Genomic DNA, 18,251 nt, shown 5'->3' with positions numbered 1-18,251 from the left:
TACTAAACTTGAATGAGATTGAGAGAGAATCGGAGAGTGAAGGAATGGGAGAAATGAGAGATGGGAGTGAGAAAAAGGCATTCATGTTGTATGCTTACTTGTTGAAGGAATAAGAAATAAGAAATCAAAATAGAAATGAAGTTGATTACGAAAATACATTTCTAATACAAATGTCATATGGTTTTTGTACTTGGTAGTTTGGGGTTTTCATAAAATTACGAGGTTAGTTTTAGAAATGAGTTGATTCACCCATGAATGAGAATGAATAACAACCTCCCACCAAGGAATGAAAATGGGGATTTATTCATGATTTTTATTGTGGGACCCGCATATTATGATTCCTCCTTGGTGTTAGCAAACACATTTTTAGAGGAGAAATGAAATTTTAAGGATTCATTCTATTTCCTGGTGAGTAAACGCACCCTAGATAGAGTCATAGTGGTGCCTCTAGTGCACTCTAAGTCGTGTCGCTTCCGGAGGAACACTATCATCCCAGGAAGCACATATTGCCTAGCCTGTGACCAAGATTTGCAACAACATATGCCACAAAATTAGCCTTTCTAAAAACACGTTGAAAGTTAATAAACTCAAAAGAACTTCTCAAAGCCTTGATGTCTTGGATTAGTTTAAGAAGTTTTTGGGGGTGCTAATACGCATTCATGACATCTATCACAAGATGGGACTCACCTTCTACCTCCAATTTTGTAAAATCTCTCTCTTTTGCACAAATGATGCTGTTACATAGAGTTAGAGTTTCGACAACAGGAACAGAAGCCAAACACTCAAACCATAGTTAAAGGCTGCTGCAACAAGGGGCTTTCCAAAGAGGGTTCTAATTACAAATACAGGGATACATCTCATTCCATCTATTCTAACCATTCCTAACTTGTGTGTCACATAAGTTTTGCAGGTATCGCTCGGCCCCTATTCTCCTCTCCTGAGATCGACGATCAAACTCCGAGTCAATAAACGTCGACAATTGTTTAAATTTTCTATACGCTTTTAGGTCCATTGTGATCCTCTCTCTATTAAATTAGAGGTCCACGTCAGAATCTTCCTCTCTAATAGTAGACAGCGAGTTCCTTACTTTATCAAATAATCGTTGTTGCCTAGCAGTAGGCTGAAGCTAAGTGTCGTCGGATCTATCTTATGGCTGCAACATAGTTGGAAAACTGGTTATTATGCATTTAGATATGTAATCATGTTAAATATGAACTGATTTTTCTATCGTGTCACCGTTATGTTAAAACAAATGGAGTAGCCAATATAACACTCTTTTCTAGTTGATGTTTGATGTAGTACATGTCTTTTGTATAGATTCCTGATATCTCGTGATTCTTATTGTAATCACGTTTTGTGGCTCAATGTCGCCTTTTTGTATTCAACAATTTCATGAGGAAAAAAAAAAGAACCTTACCAAACCAAAAGAAACTCAAAGTTCTTGATAGCCCAATACTTCTGGGCTCTTCTACTTGGTCATAAAGGCCCGCTTTCTTCTTCTTCTTCTCCTTAAACCCTCCTACACATATGGAAGCAGCAGACCGATACACAACAATGGCGTCAAAAAACCCAGGGCTTCTCCTAGTGCGGCAATTGCTTGCCAATCGCAGCAACCTCTGCGCTGCTCTTCTTCCTCACCATAACAACCTCCCTTCCTATTCAATCCGAATCCTCTCTTCATTCTCAAACCCCCAATCTTCACCAAACCCAACTCCTCCTCCCAACCCAAAACCCTTCTCCAATTTCTCACCCTTTCGATCCTTCTCATCTTCCCCAGCTGCCCCCTCAAACGTTATAACCATCAAGTCTGAGGATGAGTTGAACAGCGCACTCAGCAAAGCTGAAGGTAAATTTTATTTACCTCTCTGAATTTTAAAAAGGTTGTAACTTTGATCCAAAGTTTTGATCTTTTGTTTGTGTTGTGATAGGTGATTCTCTGCCAGCGATGTTTTACTTCACTGCAGTGTGGTGTGGTCCTTGTAAGTTGTAAAAGAGTTTTACTTTTTTACCATTTGAGAGGTGTTAGCAAACTTTTTTGTGGTTTTTATGTTGTTTGCAGGCAGGTTCATAGCTCCTGTAATTGGGGAGTTGAGTGAGAAATACCCACATGTGACCACATTTAAGATTGACATTGATCAGGTGTGTGTAGTTGTACATTGTTTGAATTTTGATTAAGGTCGAAAGACCTGGTTTTGTTGTTGACTATGAAAGCTAGCTCATATCTTGTTATGGTTCTTAAGAATGATAATTTACTGTGTTTAGTTTGTTTTGAATTCTAGGTATGCGGTAGTAGCTTAACTAGGTTGCATTTTAGTCTCTCTTTCTGGTTTGCAAGAACGATTTTGGTTACAGGGTTGTGATGTATAGGTGAGTGAAAGAGGTAAAATAGTATTTAATTTCATATGATAGTACTCATGTCAAACATTCATTGCCTTTTAGAAATACCAAAACTGAGTTCAGAATGCTTTGGGTTTATAAGTTAGCGTATAGAGGAACTTGGAGTTTGGGTTGTGTGCTTTAATAAAATAGTGCGCAAGTTACATAAGAAAATGAAGATGTGAATTATTAATGCAATAGGCCATGGTGGTATACTATAATTGCTGATATGAGGTCGTATACTGAATAGGAGACTGTCTTGGCTGGATGCAATCATATACTTGAGATATATATACATAAGCCGATAAGCAGAGACTATCTCGGCTGATGCTTTGAAGTTTTTTTGGGAAGTGACAGTATGAAAGCAAGTTGCCTTTTACTTCAGTAATTATAGAGAAAAATTTTTCTGAATAGAAACCTAATGACAGTTTATGATCCTGAGAAAGTTCTCTTGGTGTCAAGTCATCAGTCAGTGCTACTAGCGCAGCATTCTATCCCATTAAAGTTTTACTGCAGACTTTACATGATATATTTTAAACCTTTAAATTCTTGATACAATGTAGGTTTAGCTTAAATTAAACACCAGTTGACATGGTCTGTGACCTATTTTTGCATTTGCATATACATTCAGTTTCATTTATTTGGAAGGCTTGGAAGTTTCTTCTATGCTTGTCTGAAGTAACTTTCTTTTTTTTCTGTGATTTTTTTTTTCCCATATGCAGATTCTTATAAAAGAATCTGTTATTATATTTTAATTTTTTTTCTGTTATTGTATTATTTCTTGTTGTACCTCAAATTTTGTAAAACTAATCTGTTCTCTCTGTAGGAGGGCCTTGGAAGCGCATTGGGCAAGTTGAATATTTCCTCTGTGGTAAATTGCTGATCCTCTGATGTTTTTGAATGTAAATGTCCATATTTTGCTCTGTGATCAAACAACTCATGTGCAGTGGTGGCTAGCTCTTTTTGCACTGGGCTGTTAAAAATAGATTCTTTGTCAGTACTCCGATGTTCATTACTTATAACCGTAATAGGGATGTTCAGTATATTGTATCATTGTATTTACTGTTTTACTTCTGCCGTAGCTTTCTCAATTTCCCTGCAAGTAGATATTAGATGTGCCATATGACTGCCATATGACATATGGCATTGTGAATTTAGAACACTCACATGTCACGTAATGTTTATAGAAGGTGCTAAACAGTTGTTTTATGTATGTATGTATGTATTTTTTTTAGAATTGAAATTTGTTTAGTCCTTGTGGTCTGAAGTCGACATCTGTTTAGTCATTGTGGTTTTATTTTAATCTGAATGGTCCTTAAAGTCACAATTTTTCATCTAAATGGTCATTTCGTCAACTTTCTCAGTTAAATTGCTGACGTGGGCTAGGACCATTTGGATGAAAAATTATGACTTTAAGGACCATTCAAATTAAAATAAAACCACAAGGACTAAACAGATGGCGACTTCAAACCACAAGTACTATACAATATTTTACCCTTTTTTTTTATCAAGAAAAGAGAAATTGTCTTTGCTGATGTGTGCATTTTGCTGCAGCCAACATTCCACTTCTTTCAGAATGGAGAAAAGGCAGATGAATTTGTTGGTGCTGATGCTACACGCTTGAAAGATACCTATGCAAAGCTATACAAGTAAGTCTTTACCCATCTATTATATGGTTTCGTGCTTTACATTTGGACCAAGGAAAAGGCTCTCTTAGATATCCTACGTATTTTCAATGCAGTTATAACCTTATTTCTCAGTGACCTATACTGAACAATTGAATGCTGTACCTAGAAATATTGTGCGAAGAGAAATGACAGAAAGGAAAACATGTGATGGGGGTGTGTATACTGTTAGGAACTCTGATGGCATTAAATTAGGTGACTCATGTTCTATTGCTTAAGTTGTTTAACTAGGTTCCATTGAGAAGCCAATATTTGGATCCTGGGACACGTTTGTGAATCTACAAGTCTTTTTCACTTAAATTTATGTAGTGAGTTAATAGAGGTGTTCAAAGCCGGTGATGCTGTTTTTCGCACCCCCTCAGCCCCTTCCACTTCACAGTCTAATACATGAATGTATAATTTTTACCTTCGGTCGTATCATCTGAATTACGGCCGTAATTATGTTATGTTGCAGGCCGGACTTGTGAACATAGAGAGAAGCAAAACAAGGCGAGTTTAAGTGGAGCTGCCCGCATAAGATGTAATATGAAAGCACTGTACAAGAAGCTGATAACAAGCCTCTTCTCCACATTGGCTTGTCTTTGTTGACCCACCAGGATTTTAGTGTGTTAAATCTTGAAACCATATGAATTCTGAACCTGTACAATGGATTTTTTTATTTTTTATTTTTTTTATTTGAGAATAAATGCTTTAGAATCTAAACATGGTATCTAAGTTTGAAAGACAATAGTCTTCTCGGCCCATACTTGGGGCCTTGGGGCTCTCTCTCATTAATTGATGATTTGTTATTATCAAGCCTACGTAGCTCATCTCTCCTATGAACATGGGTCAAACTCAAAACGTATTATCCAGCTGATTTACACACCGTAATTAGAATTTGGGTACGCATGAGTGGTGTGGTGAGAGATCAATGAGGAATTGAGTTAGCACGAGGAAGTCAGAGGTTCAACATCTTCCAATACAAAAAATGAAGTAACGGTGATCTCAAAAGTAAATAACAAATAAGTTTCATAATAGAATGTTTTTGTTTTTAATTTTTATATTTTGAGGAAAAGTAACATCTGTTAATGATCAAAAGAATCACAACGCATTAGAATGACTAAAAGTAGCACATTTCCTCAAAATATGTAGTTACGGGTCGGTCGTCAAGAACAACATCCATCAACTAAAACAGCTTAACCTCTAGCCTAATTTTACATAAAAACTACGAGCTACGCAAATATGAGAGAAACGATACACGCTAAACACTAACAATCAAATGTGCCAAACCACCCGATTCAACATCATGTTTAAGAACCACCAGACCAGGTGCATAATAAATGCTCGATACACATACGACATGAAAACAACTTAAGAAACGCATAAGATAGTAACATGACAACAATTGGAATCCTAAGCCACCATGACATGCCCAATTGTGACCATGAAATAATATTGTTTCATTTGTTTGAAGGAGAATGAACCTAGTTATTCCAAATAATTATATACTTACCTAAAAGGTGTTGTTCTTAGATCTTTAACCTAACTATTTTAGGGAATATTTTGGAAAGCTAATTGTCCGTTCCATTTCCACGTGCATCTATGCTTAGTCTAATAATCTTCCTTCAGATGAATTCCAGAATGAAGGCACATTCCCTTTGTTTTGTTCCTTTTACATGAACACTCATCAATATCTGCTCAAAATTTTGCTCAGTGTTCACCGGATCAAAACCAATTTTACGTTTTTTCTAACAGAAAAACATGTAAAAGAAACCAAGAGGTTCAAATTTTGATCTTAGTAGAATATTTATGTTTGAAACTAATCGAACTATCCTATGATGATTCAAAGAGAGTGGATTCAAACTTTAAAAGGTCACCTTAGTCGGTGCATAAAAGAATTTTCAGAATTCAGAGCGGTATATAACTTGGTAACCTAGCGCTTTGATTAACTGAGACTGTTCTCCCTCAGTGAGACCTCCGCACCTGTAAACCCATCACTGCTGACTGCTAGGTTTAGTTAGCATTGCAAACAGTATAAACACAGCATGATTTAGAGCATCTGGGTAAGTTCCAAAATAGGACGCACCTCCCAAAATTAGTAGACAAAGATGACTACAATTAGGTGTTTTTGAGTCATCCAATACCATACAAAATATTTCTTCGAGTAATTCGATGAATTATTTATATCTAGAAAATAGACAGATCAAGTATGAAGGTATATGCATGAAAAATAGTATAATTCATAAAATTATTGCATGAAAATAAAAATGAGAAAAAAGGACACCAAGTAGGCATGAATACAAGTAAAGGACCTGTAGGTCATACGCCAAAGGGTTTTTAACCGAGGTAGTGCGATTGTACCAACAGCTAAAAGAGACAAACCAACCCAGGGCTATGTTCTTATTGATAATCATACAGTCATACTTTCAAAGAGAGAGACTCACCTAAGAGAGTACCTATCCTTCTTCTTCTTCTTATTCTCTGGTTTCTTCATTAGAGTGATTAGACTATGTATATAATCTTTGGGTCCTTAATTTTGGAGGTTTTCCTTCTTCTTCCTGTTGTCAATCTCCTATATTAGTTTCATGAACAGGAGGATTTATATGCTCTTTCTCAATGATGTAGTGTTAGTAAACTGAAACTACTTGATACACAAATACATACAGTAATTGCGTGCATCTTGTTTATATAAGAAAGATTTGTGTGTTTTTCTGGTGAAGAAAGATGGGGAACCCCAGCATAATTAAAACCTAATAGAACAAACTTCATGGTTCCAACGTTATGCATCTGTCAGACCAAAAGAAAAAGGAAATAATGTAACAATAGCTTTGCTTTTATGATTGTTATCACTCTACTCCAGAAGTCGACTATTCACATATGAGAGTGATTTATTTATTTATTTATTTTTATTAGGATAAGAGGAGTGATTTGAGGACTATTTGCTACTGCGTAGGTAATAAAACTTACTGCACAAGATGTATATTTGGTCTGAAAATTCAGGAAAAAAAGAAGAAGCTTGCTGCATAAACTTAACAGTGCATTTTACTGTTGGAAATCAAAACTTACCGCATAAGCTTGGACAATAAACCTGACTTGACTTGATAGATGGCCACTATTTGACACAAACGTAAGGAGTAATGAAATATGAAAGCTTGTTTAACACATTCTTCTTTTTTGATATGAAAGCTTGTTTAACACAACTGGCCAAAAAAAAAATAAAACCAGTAACACCCTTCAAACAAATTAAGCAAATCAAAGGGTGAATTGTAGTAGCAATAAGCAGGAGTTGGAATTCTGTAGTATGCAAATTCGGTGAGTGAGTTAATACTTAGTAGTACTGCAGAAGAAGCAGTACATATTGGTGGGCTGTCTTCCCGCCTTTAACTTCACTCCCACCACCCTACACTACTCTACACTACACCAAAACTCACCACTCTCTCTCTCTTTCTCTCTCTCTCTCTCTATTGGAAAAATGTTTTCTCTTTCTGGGTTTTCTTCATTATTTCTCAAATAAAACCTTCTCTCTCTGTAAACGACAACAGTTCTGGAACCTCCCCTACTATAAAAGACCAAGTTTTGGTTAGGGTTTTTCAAACCCACTTGGGAAAACCAAAAAGAAATCAAATTTGTTATTGGGTGGCCATAGCTTAAATACCCCTTTTGAGCTCAGACACCAACACCACTCACTCTTTGAGTCTTTCTTTCAAGACAGTGAGAGAAGAATCTCAATTGAATTATGGTGAGACATCATCGTCATCATCAGAGAGTAGATGTCTCTGCTTCTTCATCCACAACATGTATGGAGGATGATGAAATGAATCACATGAAGCCTGCATGGCTACAAGGTTTGATGGGGGAGACATTCTTTGGTGGTTGTGGGGTCCACGAGAACCGCAGGAAGAGCGAGAAGAACGTCTTCTGTTTGCACTGTTGCCTCTCTATTTGCCCACACTGCCTTCACTCTCATCGCTCTCATCCTCTACTTCAGGTACACTAAATCATCAACAATTGGAGTCATTTCATCGATGTGTGTTCAATTTTTGCTACCCTTTTCAGTTCACACAATTTTGGTTCTTGCTGGTGATTTCAACTTAGTTCTTGGTGAGTGTCTGGAAACTTTGCTTTTGGATTTTTCTACTGTGTACTTTTCTGTGTGCAGTTCAAAGTTCTTCTGCAATTCCACTGTAGAATTCTCTTCCCATCTGCTACTGGTTGAATTCATGTGCAGCTCTGCAACTTTGGTTCAATTTTTGTTGTACTTTTTTGTTTGGGAAGAAAAAGAAGTCCTGGTTTTTGTCTTTCTTTGAGTACTTGCACAATCTGGGTGAATTTTCACTAAAGAGTTCATTTGCTTGTGAATTCTAACCATGAACTTCATTCTTATGGTTCTTTCTCTTATTTTCTTTTTTAGTCTCCAGGAATTGGATTAGTTCAGGTCCTCCCAACTTATATCTTGATTTTACTTTGTGTGGTTCTCTTACTTCTCTATGATACCTTTTCTGCAAACTTTTAGCTCAAATGTTGTAATTCACAGTCCAGAATGAAATTATACCAGTTTCCCAACTTTTACTAAATCTTCTACTGTCTACTTCTTCAGAAACTTCTGTGCTTTCTGATCTTGATTTTTGCCAAAGAAACAAAAAGAAGAAGATAATTCTTGTTGAACTTTTGAATCCTTCAATTATGTCTCATTTACTATTCTGCTTCCATGCAATTTCTTTCAATTTTTGATAAGAGTGATGTTCCAAAAAGGTTTCATTATGACTTCTCTGTATCCCACTCTTTTCAATTTGTTTTATTTTCCCTTATCAATAGGAGATTTCCTTTTCTCCATTTGCACCCTGCAAAAGTTCCTCTCAGCTGTTGCTGTCAATGAAAGTGAACTTTGACTAGTTTTCTCTAATTTCATAAATGAATTCACCCCAGTACATTTATTTTTGTTCTTTCATGAAAGGTTGGTTTTTTTTCATGAAAGGTTGGTTGCCTCTGCCAATTTCACCTAAATTTCAAACTAGTTTCCTGGTGAGGTAATAACTTTTAGTTCTCTATGAGACTGATGAATTTGAACTTGAAAGTTACCTAAGTTTACTGTTAATGATCTTAATTTGATGTCATATGCATATTTCAATCGTGTGGGGTAAATCCCAATTGGGTTACAAAATGGTTCAGTTAACTCTTTGGTAAATCCCAAATAGGTTGTCCTGGAATCACAATTCTGGCCGAACAAGTCCAATTGACATGTTCTTTTTGACTCCATATGACAGGTTAGAAGATATGTGTACCATGATGTGGTTAGATTGGGTGATCTTGAGAAGCTCATTGACTGTTCCTATATTCAGGTATATTGAGGTTTTTGGAGTTTTTGAGTGTTAAACTTTATATAAGTAAATATAATGGTTACAAAATCTTGAACATTACATAGTTTATGTTTGGTAGGCTTGTCTTCTTGTTTTGTGTTCATGATAGTGAAAGAAGTATGAACTGGGTCACTCCCCAACTCACAAGTTGCTGTGTTTTTTTGTTTCTCAACTCTGTTAACCATTATGTTATATTGTATTCATTGTTTGGATGCACTTACTGCAGCCCTATTCCAATAACGGTGCCAAAGTAATATTCTTGAACCAGAGGCCACAGTCGAGGCCACTTTCCAGGACTAATTGCAACAAAGGGTTTGCTGCCAATATCTGTTACACTTGTGACAGGATTCTCCAAGAGCCATTCCGCTTTTGTTCTCTCTCATGCAAGGTCCATATCAATTCTCATTGTCCAATTGCTTATTTCAAGAGTTTTTCACATTTTCTGACACACTTGTCCTACAATTATCATAGCTAAATCCTCTTAAGATTCGTTGCTAGTTGATAATTGACACAAATCTTGGCACATCATCTGGTTTCGCTAATGTAGTATTGCTATGATTAATTTGCAATGCTTGTAAGATTTCTTATGTTTATGATCGACACATCAACCGTCACATAATGTGGTTCGCTAACGTAGATTGACATGTGAACCTATGAAGGTCGATCACTTGGTGCTCCAAGAGGAAGATTTATCCGGCATACTCTACAATTTTGATGAATCTGACTTCACAATCTCTCAATTCGAGGGACTACGGATGGATGGCTCGGAGGTGACCGATGACGATGACCAAAGGATGCCTAGCTCTATCCTAGAGGATCCTGAAATGCAGTACAGAGGCTCTTCATGCTCCAACAGCGATTCAGTAATGTCACGTGAACCAGAGGTCGTCTTCAAGAAGAAGAAGAAAGGGATACTCCCAGGGATCATGCTCTCCCTCAGCAGCAGGAGAAAGGGTGCTCCTCAGAGGGCTCCTCTTTCTTAAGTGAACAAACAACTATGGAAGTAGTCAAGCAGTAATAATTAATAATAAATGGTTGTAGGGCTTCAATTATCGGCACCATCCTATTGAAATATGTTATTAGCTAAGTACTAATACTAAGGTTGATCCACGGTTAATATAGCTTTAATCTCTGTGTAATGTTATTGTTTGTATTAGTGAGTGTTAATTACGGGGTAATGTGCATGGGAGCATTTCCATTGCTTGCTTTAGGTGGCTGCAGAGAGCTAGAGTATTATCTAATTATCTGAAGGGTTTATAGGCTCTCAGCCCTACCAATTTTGTATGTGAGCTAAGGCAATGAATCTCTTGCTGCGGTATATACAATAAGTTCATTTGCTTCTTTGAGAAAAATTAAGCTATCAAGATTCTTCTACTGTTTAGTTCTGGACTGGTCAAATTGATCCCCATTCATTTTTGTTTCTGTTTGCAATGATTTTGGAAATGTATGGAGCCTTTATTAAGTTCATGGATAAGTACAGGGACATAAGTACGTACTTCCAAAACCTATGTCGAAAAATCTTATTAATTAGTTTTCTTGTCTGTGAAAGTCATGAATATATGTACATCAAGCAGATTATTTTCATTCAAAGATAAACTAGGTTGAGATTAAACTAATTTACCTCAGTATCATACTAAGTCCAAAGAAATGAGTTGATATTGGATACAGAAGAATTCATAATGATCGACCCAGAGAAGTTCGTTGGGAAGCAGCAGCAAAGCCAAATGAGGAAAAGAGGTTCATTTTCAAGACTTGCTTTCGTTTTCGGCAACGGTTTTGACCAACTCCAACTGGTGTAAAGGTTTGATGATGGCTCAGGCCGGCATGGCAGAGAAAGCAGCAGCTAGCTCTTAATCGAAGAAACAATGGTGGTTGAGGAAGCACAGAAGACAGAGCAGCTCCGATTCTTTCCCAGAAGAGCAGATGGGCAATGGGTTCCACAGACCCCACGTCTCCAACACCAGCTGTAAGTTTCATTTCCATTTTCATTTTCCATCAAAGTAACTTCAAATTTCGGCCATGCAAGCTTAAAAATATGCATCGATATATGACATGCATACAATATATGACACTTAAGGTGGTGAAAAATAGTTCATGCACTATTCAAAAAAAAAGAAAGGTTCATGCATGTACGGTAATAATTGCATGTTTGAAACTTCTGTCTTAATGCGTAAGATGGACGGTGTTAAGATTCTAGCCCATGTGATTTCTTGGTTCACCTATCGAATTATCAAATCGATAAGGAAGGCTTTCTACACATTAATTTCTAGTCATGCAGAAGATTTGTTTTGAAGGAAGCTTGTGATGAGAAGGCGGTGCAAGTGAACACATTGATCAAGGTTTTAGGTTGGGCAAATGGGCAATCCCTGACTATAAATATATATGTCGAGTGAGGGAAAGGAAGAGCAACTCGATCTAAGGTCTTGTTTGGTTCACTTGATTCATTTAAAGTATGAGTGAGCAAAATAAAACAACTTTAAGGTCTCGTTTGGTTCACTTTAAAGTAAGAGTGAGCAAAGTAATTATTCATTATTTCTTATGTTTGAGATGCAAAAAGAAGTGAAGAGAAACAGAAAAGAACAACTTTTGTTCTCTTAGGGCATCTCCAATAATTGATCTAAAACTTAAATTTATATTCAAATTTTAGGTCACCCATATCTAAAATATTCATATAGGTTTTGTATATCTAATTTATTGAAACAAAACTCAAATATAATTAATCGTTTTATATTATCATTTAATCACACATGGAGTGAAACCCAAATCTATTTTAATAATTAATCATTTTAATTATATTTTATCAAATAGTCATATTGCATATTAATAAAATCTGACAAGAGACCCACACTCGTTCACTCTCATAAATTATAGGTTTGGTCCTATTTGGTTTAGTCAAAATATGATATATTTTAGGTAAATTATATTTGAGCTCAACTTAGAGAGTGGGTTAGAGATAAAATTTTACAATACCTAAAAGTTTTAGACCAAAGATTGAAGATGCTCTTACTTGAAGTAATAGACAGAAAAATAAGGTTGTTCATTATTTCTTGTGCGAAAGAGAAATAACAACTTTTGTTCGCCTAAAGTAATAGCTAGATTAGTAAGATTGTTCATTATTTCTTGCGTTTGAGATACAGAAATAAAATAAAAAATGAAATACTTAAGTGAAGCAAAATAAAATGGTTCTTTCCATACTCTAATGTCTCGTTTGATTTGCAGAAATCAAACTAATTTCTTTGTCTTTCCTACGAGAAAATAAAGAGATGGAAAATAAAAAAACAAACAAACTATCTTAGTTGCTGCGAACCCAACAAGACCTAACATGGCGAGTTATGTTCAAAGGCGCTATAGTTCTTGTGATCTATCAAATTGATTCTTACACTTGCCCGTCTCGTCACTTCTCTGTTACCTGCTCTCTCGATTGACTTTACTTTCAAGTTTCACCTATTAAAAATAACAAATTAACAGCTCACTGAATCATGACAGTTTACAAGTAGGTCTTACATGCAGTCTCTGAAATTGCCTCCAACAAACATGTCATTTCTCCACACTCCTCCCATATAGCCGTGTTCATACATCCCCCAATACAAGAACACTAACGGAAGCAAATTTGCTCCCCACCCTTTCATCCCCACCCTCCTCCCCACCCTTTTAGATGAATGCCAAGTGTCTATTTTCACCATTTTAGTTAAAGTAATTAAACATAAAGGACACTTGGCATTCATCTAAAAGGGTGGGGAAAAGGGTGGGGATGAATGGGTGGGGAGCAAATTTGCTTCCAACACTAACAAGCTCTGGAGGTGGCCAACATTTTAAACGTCGACAGAACCATATTTGATTGGTCGATTTGAAGGAATGAGATTACTAGCTTGTCCAGGATCTCCATCTGGCCGCGGGGTGAGCTGGTTTGGGTTGCTCTTTGCAGCAGCGTAGCATAGAAGCACACACAAGATGACATGAAACCCGAGGCAGAGGCTGAGGCTGAGGCTGAGCACTTCTGAGGCATCTGAGCTGCTTCCACATGCTGCACTACAACTGAGCCTTACTACTTTCGAATCTTTTTGTTTTGGCAACAAGATCCTTGTCAGTCACCCTTACATTATTGCATTTCTTTTCTTAGCCTCGTTTGCTTTTAGCCTCCTGACCTCCTCCATCCCTTACCTCCTTTTCACTAGGTATGCCGTATGCCTTTTTAGCCTTTTTCTGCCTTTTGGAATCCCGGTATACAATGAAGCAATTCACACAACTACACGAGACATTATTTTAGGTTTTAGGAGATAGGGATCGAGAGTCTCACTAAATGAGGAAAGCATGGTTAGATTACATGTGAAACTATAAATTAACTAAAGTATAAACAAAAATTTGGTAAACAAAGCGCATCCCGTCCAATTCGATCAACTTTATCTTAAAGTTGTAAATTGAGTCATCAAAGTATAATATTAGTTATCAAAATAGTAATATTAGTCCTTAAAGTTGTTAATATTATTAGTTACCACATGATTCTTTAAAATAGTAATATTAGTTTTTAAAATGTTAATATGAGTTGTAAATATTAGTTTCAGGACTTAATTTCTATTTTACGCACACATTTTACCATTTTAAGGACTAATGATGTAAGTCATGTAATTGAAAATTTACAACTTTAAGGACTCATGTTACAATTTTAAGGACTAATATTACTACTCAGGGGACTCATTTTACAATTTTAAGACAAAGTTGATACATGTCATGCATTAACACACCATAGTCTTACTCGAAAAAAAGAGGCTGAAGTACAAGCGTGTTCTTTTTCTCTTAGGTTTTTTTATATTGGGTTGAAATGTTTATAAAAAAAGACAAAATGTAAGTTACTAAAAAAAAAATAAAGAGTGTGAATTACAAAATGAGGAGTGAGAATTTCAATTCCAAACAAAGATCGATAAAAATGCACCGATAAATATTTCGTGGATGAAATCGTCGACCATTATCATCTGTAATGTAGAAGTCTCGTGCATGTCTCAGCAACATGAAACATGTGTTACAAGTTAATTTGGTTTTTACAAAATTGTATTGAACATTTAACCTTAGGCCTATTTTACCTTTGAGAATTAAGCATACCAACGCTCATATATAAGAAGTTCCTGCTTGTATATACACACAAGAACACATGCAGTGTGTTGTGATTAATTAAGTAGTGTATGGCTTTTAGGATGTGATGAGAATCAAATATCTCCATTATTGGGTTGGTGTAGTCAGGTGAAGCACATGGCGCGCTGTGTCACATTCTATTCTGGGTTACTATTACAATGCAGGAACCCAGCTACCAACCAACCTAGGCGCACATCGGCATGCATTCTGGCTACTTGGGGTTATTACACCTGGCATCACTACCATGCACAAAACAGAAACATATATCTTGGTGTCGACAATCATCCAACATTATCTGATCGAGTATACCTAATTAATCTTGAGGTATATAGGTGGAGAATATAAATATTAAATTCCATGATTAATCGAGTGAACATTTAAACTTTCAGCTAGCTACTCTGTTCATAGTTTTGGACATGTAATTATGCATGAACAATGTAATACAATGCAACAAAAAGAAACAGAAAACCTGTAACAAAAAAAAAAAGAAAAAAAAGAAATAGAAACCAATTTTTTTTTTTTTTTTTTTTTTTTTTTTTCTAGATAATATCTGTTTCATGTCATATATACAGTATGTTGTTGATTTCTTTGATGAAGATGTCATATGCTGTTCTAGCTAGCTTGTTGGTTTTTCATTTCAAGAGAGACGTCAATAATGCATGAGAATATACATATTGCGACAGGATTCAACAAAATACTTGTAATACTAGACTAAATACCATATGTTGTTTTTCTGGTCTTGCAGAAAGATTCATATTTATTCTTCTATTTCATCAGAAAATTGGAAGGTTGTGAATTAAATCCAATAAAGAAAGAACACAATAAGGAACACTTCCCATGGCCGAAGTCATGGAGTACCATGCAGGAAGCAGTTTTATAGTCTTTGAATGAGGGTTCCAATGTGAACATATATGGTACGTTATATGTTACTAAAATTCAAAAATTGGGTCATTACTAGTATCACATTTCAAAAAATCGATTCATTACTTAGTTACTAAAGTAAGTTATTCGGTGTATTTTTTAATACATTACTTTGGTAAGGATTTCTGCTATTATTGCGGGACATTTCTTTGTTGTTTAGGGATATTTTTTTGTTGTTTTCTGTAATTCGGATTTAAGACATTTCTTAATTTAGATACTTTAAAAAGATTCAATAAAAACTCCAAATATGAGTCGACACTCGGGAACTAATAAACATCTCTCCAGCCTCGACATTATTGCGGGATATTTCTTTGTTGTTTTCTGTAATTTGGATTTAAGATATTTCTTAATTTAGATATTTTAAAGAGATTCAATAAAAACTCTAAATATGAGTCGACACTCGGGAACTGATAAACATCTCTCCAGCCTCGTGTAGATCCAGGTCCGAGCAAATTCTAAGACTAATAATTGATCGCCTTGATTATAATTGTTGTTGCCTTGTTGGGTGACTTGGGTCATGCGTGAAACTCATAGAAACCTGTATGTTTATTAGTTAGGGTTATCTAACTTGTGTCATAACCAACCCCACCTCCCACTTCCAGCCCACCTGAAACTCTGAAACCAAGTCTCTATGATCAAAGCGTTTTTTTTTTTTTTTTTTTTTCTAAAGTCTCTATGATCAAACTGATAATGAAATGAAATCACACCAATGAACTATAGGGCTCGTGCTCAACCTGATTGAACTATCTTAGAGCTTACCGTACCCGGCCGGCCCCTAATCACAGAGGGGACCTAGGGGCCAATTCAGCTTTGCTTCCTCAACTGAATTCACTTCAAAGTTACTTGGATTAATCGCTCTGTTCGTAATAATTGGCAGTCAACATCTGTGAGTTCTGTCGCAATGCCATGAGAAATGATCAGTTTTACTGTTGTTAAGGTTAATTAGTCAATGGATATGGAGATGGATACCTACTGCTGTAATTCAGCTTTGGAAACTTTCTTACAGTTCCCCCAGAATATCAGATTTTCGATCAGGACAAACCGACAAAGCACTGAGTAACCCCCTTGGAAGTTTGAATGTTTTCAAAATGATCGAGTAGAACAAACTCACAGTTCCTTTATCATCCAGAGAAAATTAAGTTTTGTTTTGAAATTAAAATGCGAACCTCTTTTCTCTTTTATCTCTATATGCATCGATCGGCACTGTGATTCTTACAGCTAGAATCTCGCTTTGGTTGAAGGGGCTTGTTTCTTTCTATCAGAGTCCTCTCTCCTTCTCAACACTACTTTTGCAGAAGGTAGATAAGATTGACGAACGTGAAATAGAAGCCTTCACTATCATTATTCAGAGATGCTCATTTACTCTCTGCAGGAACCCAGTTGAAAGGACCAAACATGCGTTGACTAAAATTTTCGTTCAAACTCCATCATCATTGATCGAGCTTCCAGAAGTCACTTGACAGCCAGCTAGCACTGAAAATCAACGGCTCCTGTTCCTCCTATCAATGGTGCAACTCTGTGAGCTAGTCTCTTCTCAATCAATAGAGTAGTTGAATGTAAGTTCTAGCACGTACGGTTGGTTTCATTCGAGAGTGGTATAGCTCTTCCGAGTTTATGGTTAATCACCTTGGTTGGATGTAAATTTAAAAATAAAAAATAAAATAAGTTAACTTTAAAATTATATTTTTATCTTTAAATTTAAATACAACGGTAATCGATCATGATCGGTCACCATGTGAACACCACTATACAATCAAATTATCAAACTACGATGAGGTCTGGTACAATCCGAGTAAGCTGCAAGTGTTTGGGGTTACTTGTGTAGGACTTTAAGAGACATCCCATGCAGATAGAGAGAGAGAACCGTTGCAACTTGCTTCTTACTTTATGGCTTTATGCTATGGTCGACCATTTTAAGATTGTGGAGCACTTTAAAATTATCTATGAAGCAAAACAGTGAGCTGCTCTCTCTCTCTCTCTGACCTCGGTGTGCTTTACACATACAACGCTAGCTCTTTCTGATGTGAAGCACCTTTAGCTTAGTGTCAGAACTCTCAAGGTGATTAAGCTTCTCGTGGAGGATCATAATGCTTAGAATGAAGGATCATAATGCTTAAACCTTTAATGAAGGATCATAATACTCCTTACTCCCAGAAAAGAAACATGAGTGCAATGTATGAATCTGCATGCAGATGGGGGGCATGTTCGTCATCTCCTCTGAGCCAGAGCACCTAGGGGCTAGGGCTGAGGGCAGAGAGACAAGGTGAAGGTGGAAATGGACCCAACAAGAGATATTCCATAAGCTATCATTGTCCCTATTTTTTTTGACTGTGCTTCTGCTGGTGCTGCTGCTTCGGTCCTCCCTTGACTCTGCAGTTTGCCCTACCCTAAATAGACCTGTACCACCCTGAATCCTGATAGATTATTAGGCCTATATCCTTCCCGCTGGCTACTGACTTCTTGTCTGTCGACTTGAATAATTATATTATCATAATTTGTCATATAAATCTATGAGACTTGTGTAGTTGTATATGTTTATCTAGGAGCTATTAACGATTCAACCATGATAATCTTCTCTAAATTTTAACGGACACACAAAATATGCAAAGGGGGAAAAAATCAGGTAGAGACTTATAAAATGGTTTTTGGTACTAACATGCCTCAGACAGATTACTTGAAGTAATGATCCCTCAAATGGCATTTTGAGGTATGCTGGCAACTGAAATTTGCTGCAATTATCATTTGGAAGCTCAATATGGTTTGATGTGAAGTTTGTTGTTTATTTATGCTAGCACAACCCATAAGT

The 18,251-nt window shown here is 36.3% G+C and overlaps 2 protein-coding genes across 2 annotated transcripts; both read left to right on the top strand.

Annotated features, from left to right (window-relative positions):
* The first annotated feature begins 1,511 nt into the window (after nt 1–1,511).
* On the top strand, nt 1,512–4,853 carry LOC101296549 (thioredoxin O1, mitochondrial-like). The gene is made up of 6 exons (XM_004293735.1): nt 1,512–1,846; nt 1,929–1,979; nt 2,060–2,139; nt 3,203–3,247; nt 3,931–4,025; nt 4,516–4,853. Exons 1-6 carry the CDS (start codon nt 1,528–1,530, stop codon nt 4,526–4,528), a joined length of 603 nt encoding a protein of 200 aa, XP_004293783.1. The 5' UTR covers nt 1,512–1,527; the 3' UTR covers nt 4,529–4,853.
* Nucleotides 4,854–7,776: 2,923 nt separating this feature from the next.
* Nucleotides 7,777–10,380, top strand: LOC101307190. The gene is made up of 5 exons (XM_004295455.1): nt 7,777–8,028; nt 9,305–9,379; nt 9,624–9,785; nt 10,057–10,193; nt 10,233–10,380. The coding sequence occupies exons 1-5, from the start codon at nt 7,777–7,779 to the stop codon at nt 10,378–10,380; spliced, it is 774 nt and encodes a 257-aa protein (XP_004295503.1).
* The last annotated feature ends 7,871 nt before the right edge of the window (nt 10,381–18,251 follow it).

The sequence above is a fragment of the Fragaria vesca genome, linkage group LG3 (assembly GCF_000184155.1).
Source record: "Fragaria vesca subsp. vesca linkage group LG3, FraVesHawaii_1.0, whole genome shotgun sequence".
In the NCBI taxonomy this organism is placed as follows: domain Eukaryota; kingdom Viridiplantae; phylum Streptophyta; class Magnoliopsida; order Rosales; family Rosaceae; genus Fragaria; species Fragaria vesca.
This window is presented reverse-complemented; position numbering and strand designations above follow the sequence as displayed.

Excerpts from the sequence above, each read along its gene's own strand:
- LOC101296549 (XM_004293735.1), top strand. The coding sequence starts at position 1,528 with ATGGAAGCAGCAGACCGATACACAACAATGGCGTCAAAAAACCCAGGG. Across the intron at positions 1,980-2,059 it reads TGCAGTGTGGTGTGGTCCTT|GCAGGTTCATAGCTCCTGTA; the intron begins GTAAGTTGTAAA and ends TGTTGTTTGCAG. Across the intron at positions 2,140-3,202 it reads TTAAGATTGACATTGATCAG|GAGGGCCTTGGAAGCGCATT; the intron begins GTGTGTGTAGTT and ends TTCTCTCTGTAG.
- LOC101307190 (XM_004295455.1), top strand. The coding sequence starts at position 7,777 with ATGGTGAGACATCATCGTCATCATCAGAGAGTAGATGTCTCTGCTTCT. Across the intron at positions 8,029-9,304 it reads GCTCTCATCCTCTACTTCAG|GTTAGAAGATATGTGTACCA; the intron begins GTACACTAAATC and ends TCCATATGACAG. Across the intron at positions 9,786-10,056 it reads TTTGTTCTCTCTCATGCAAG|GTCGATCACTTGGTGCTCCA; the intron begins GTCCATATCAAT and ends GAACCTATGAAG.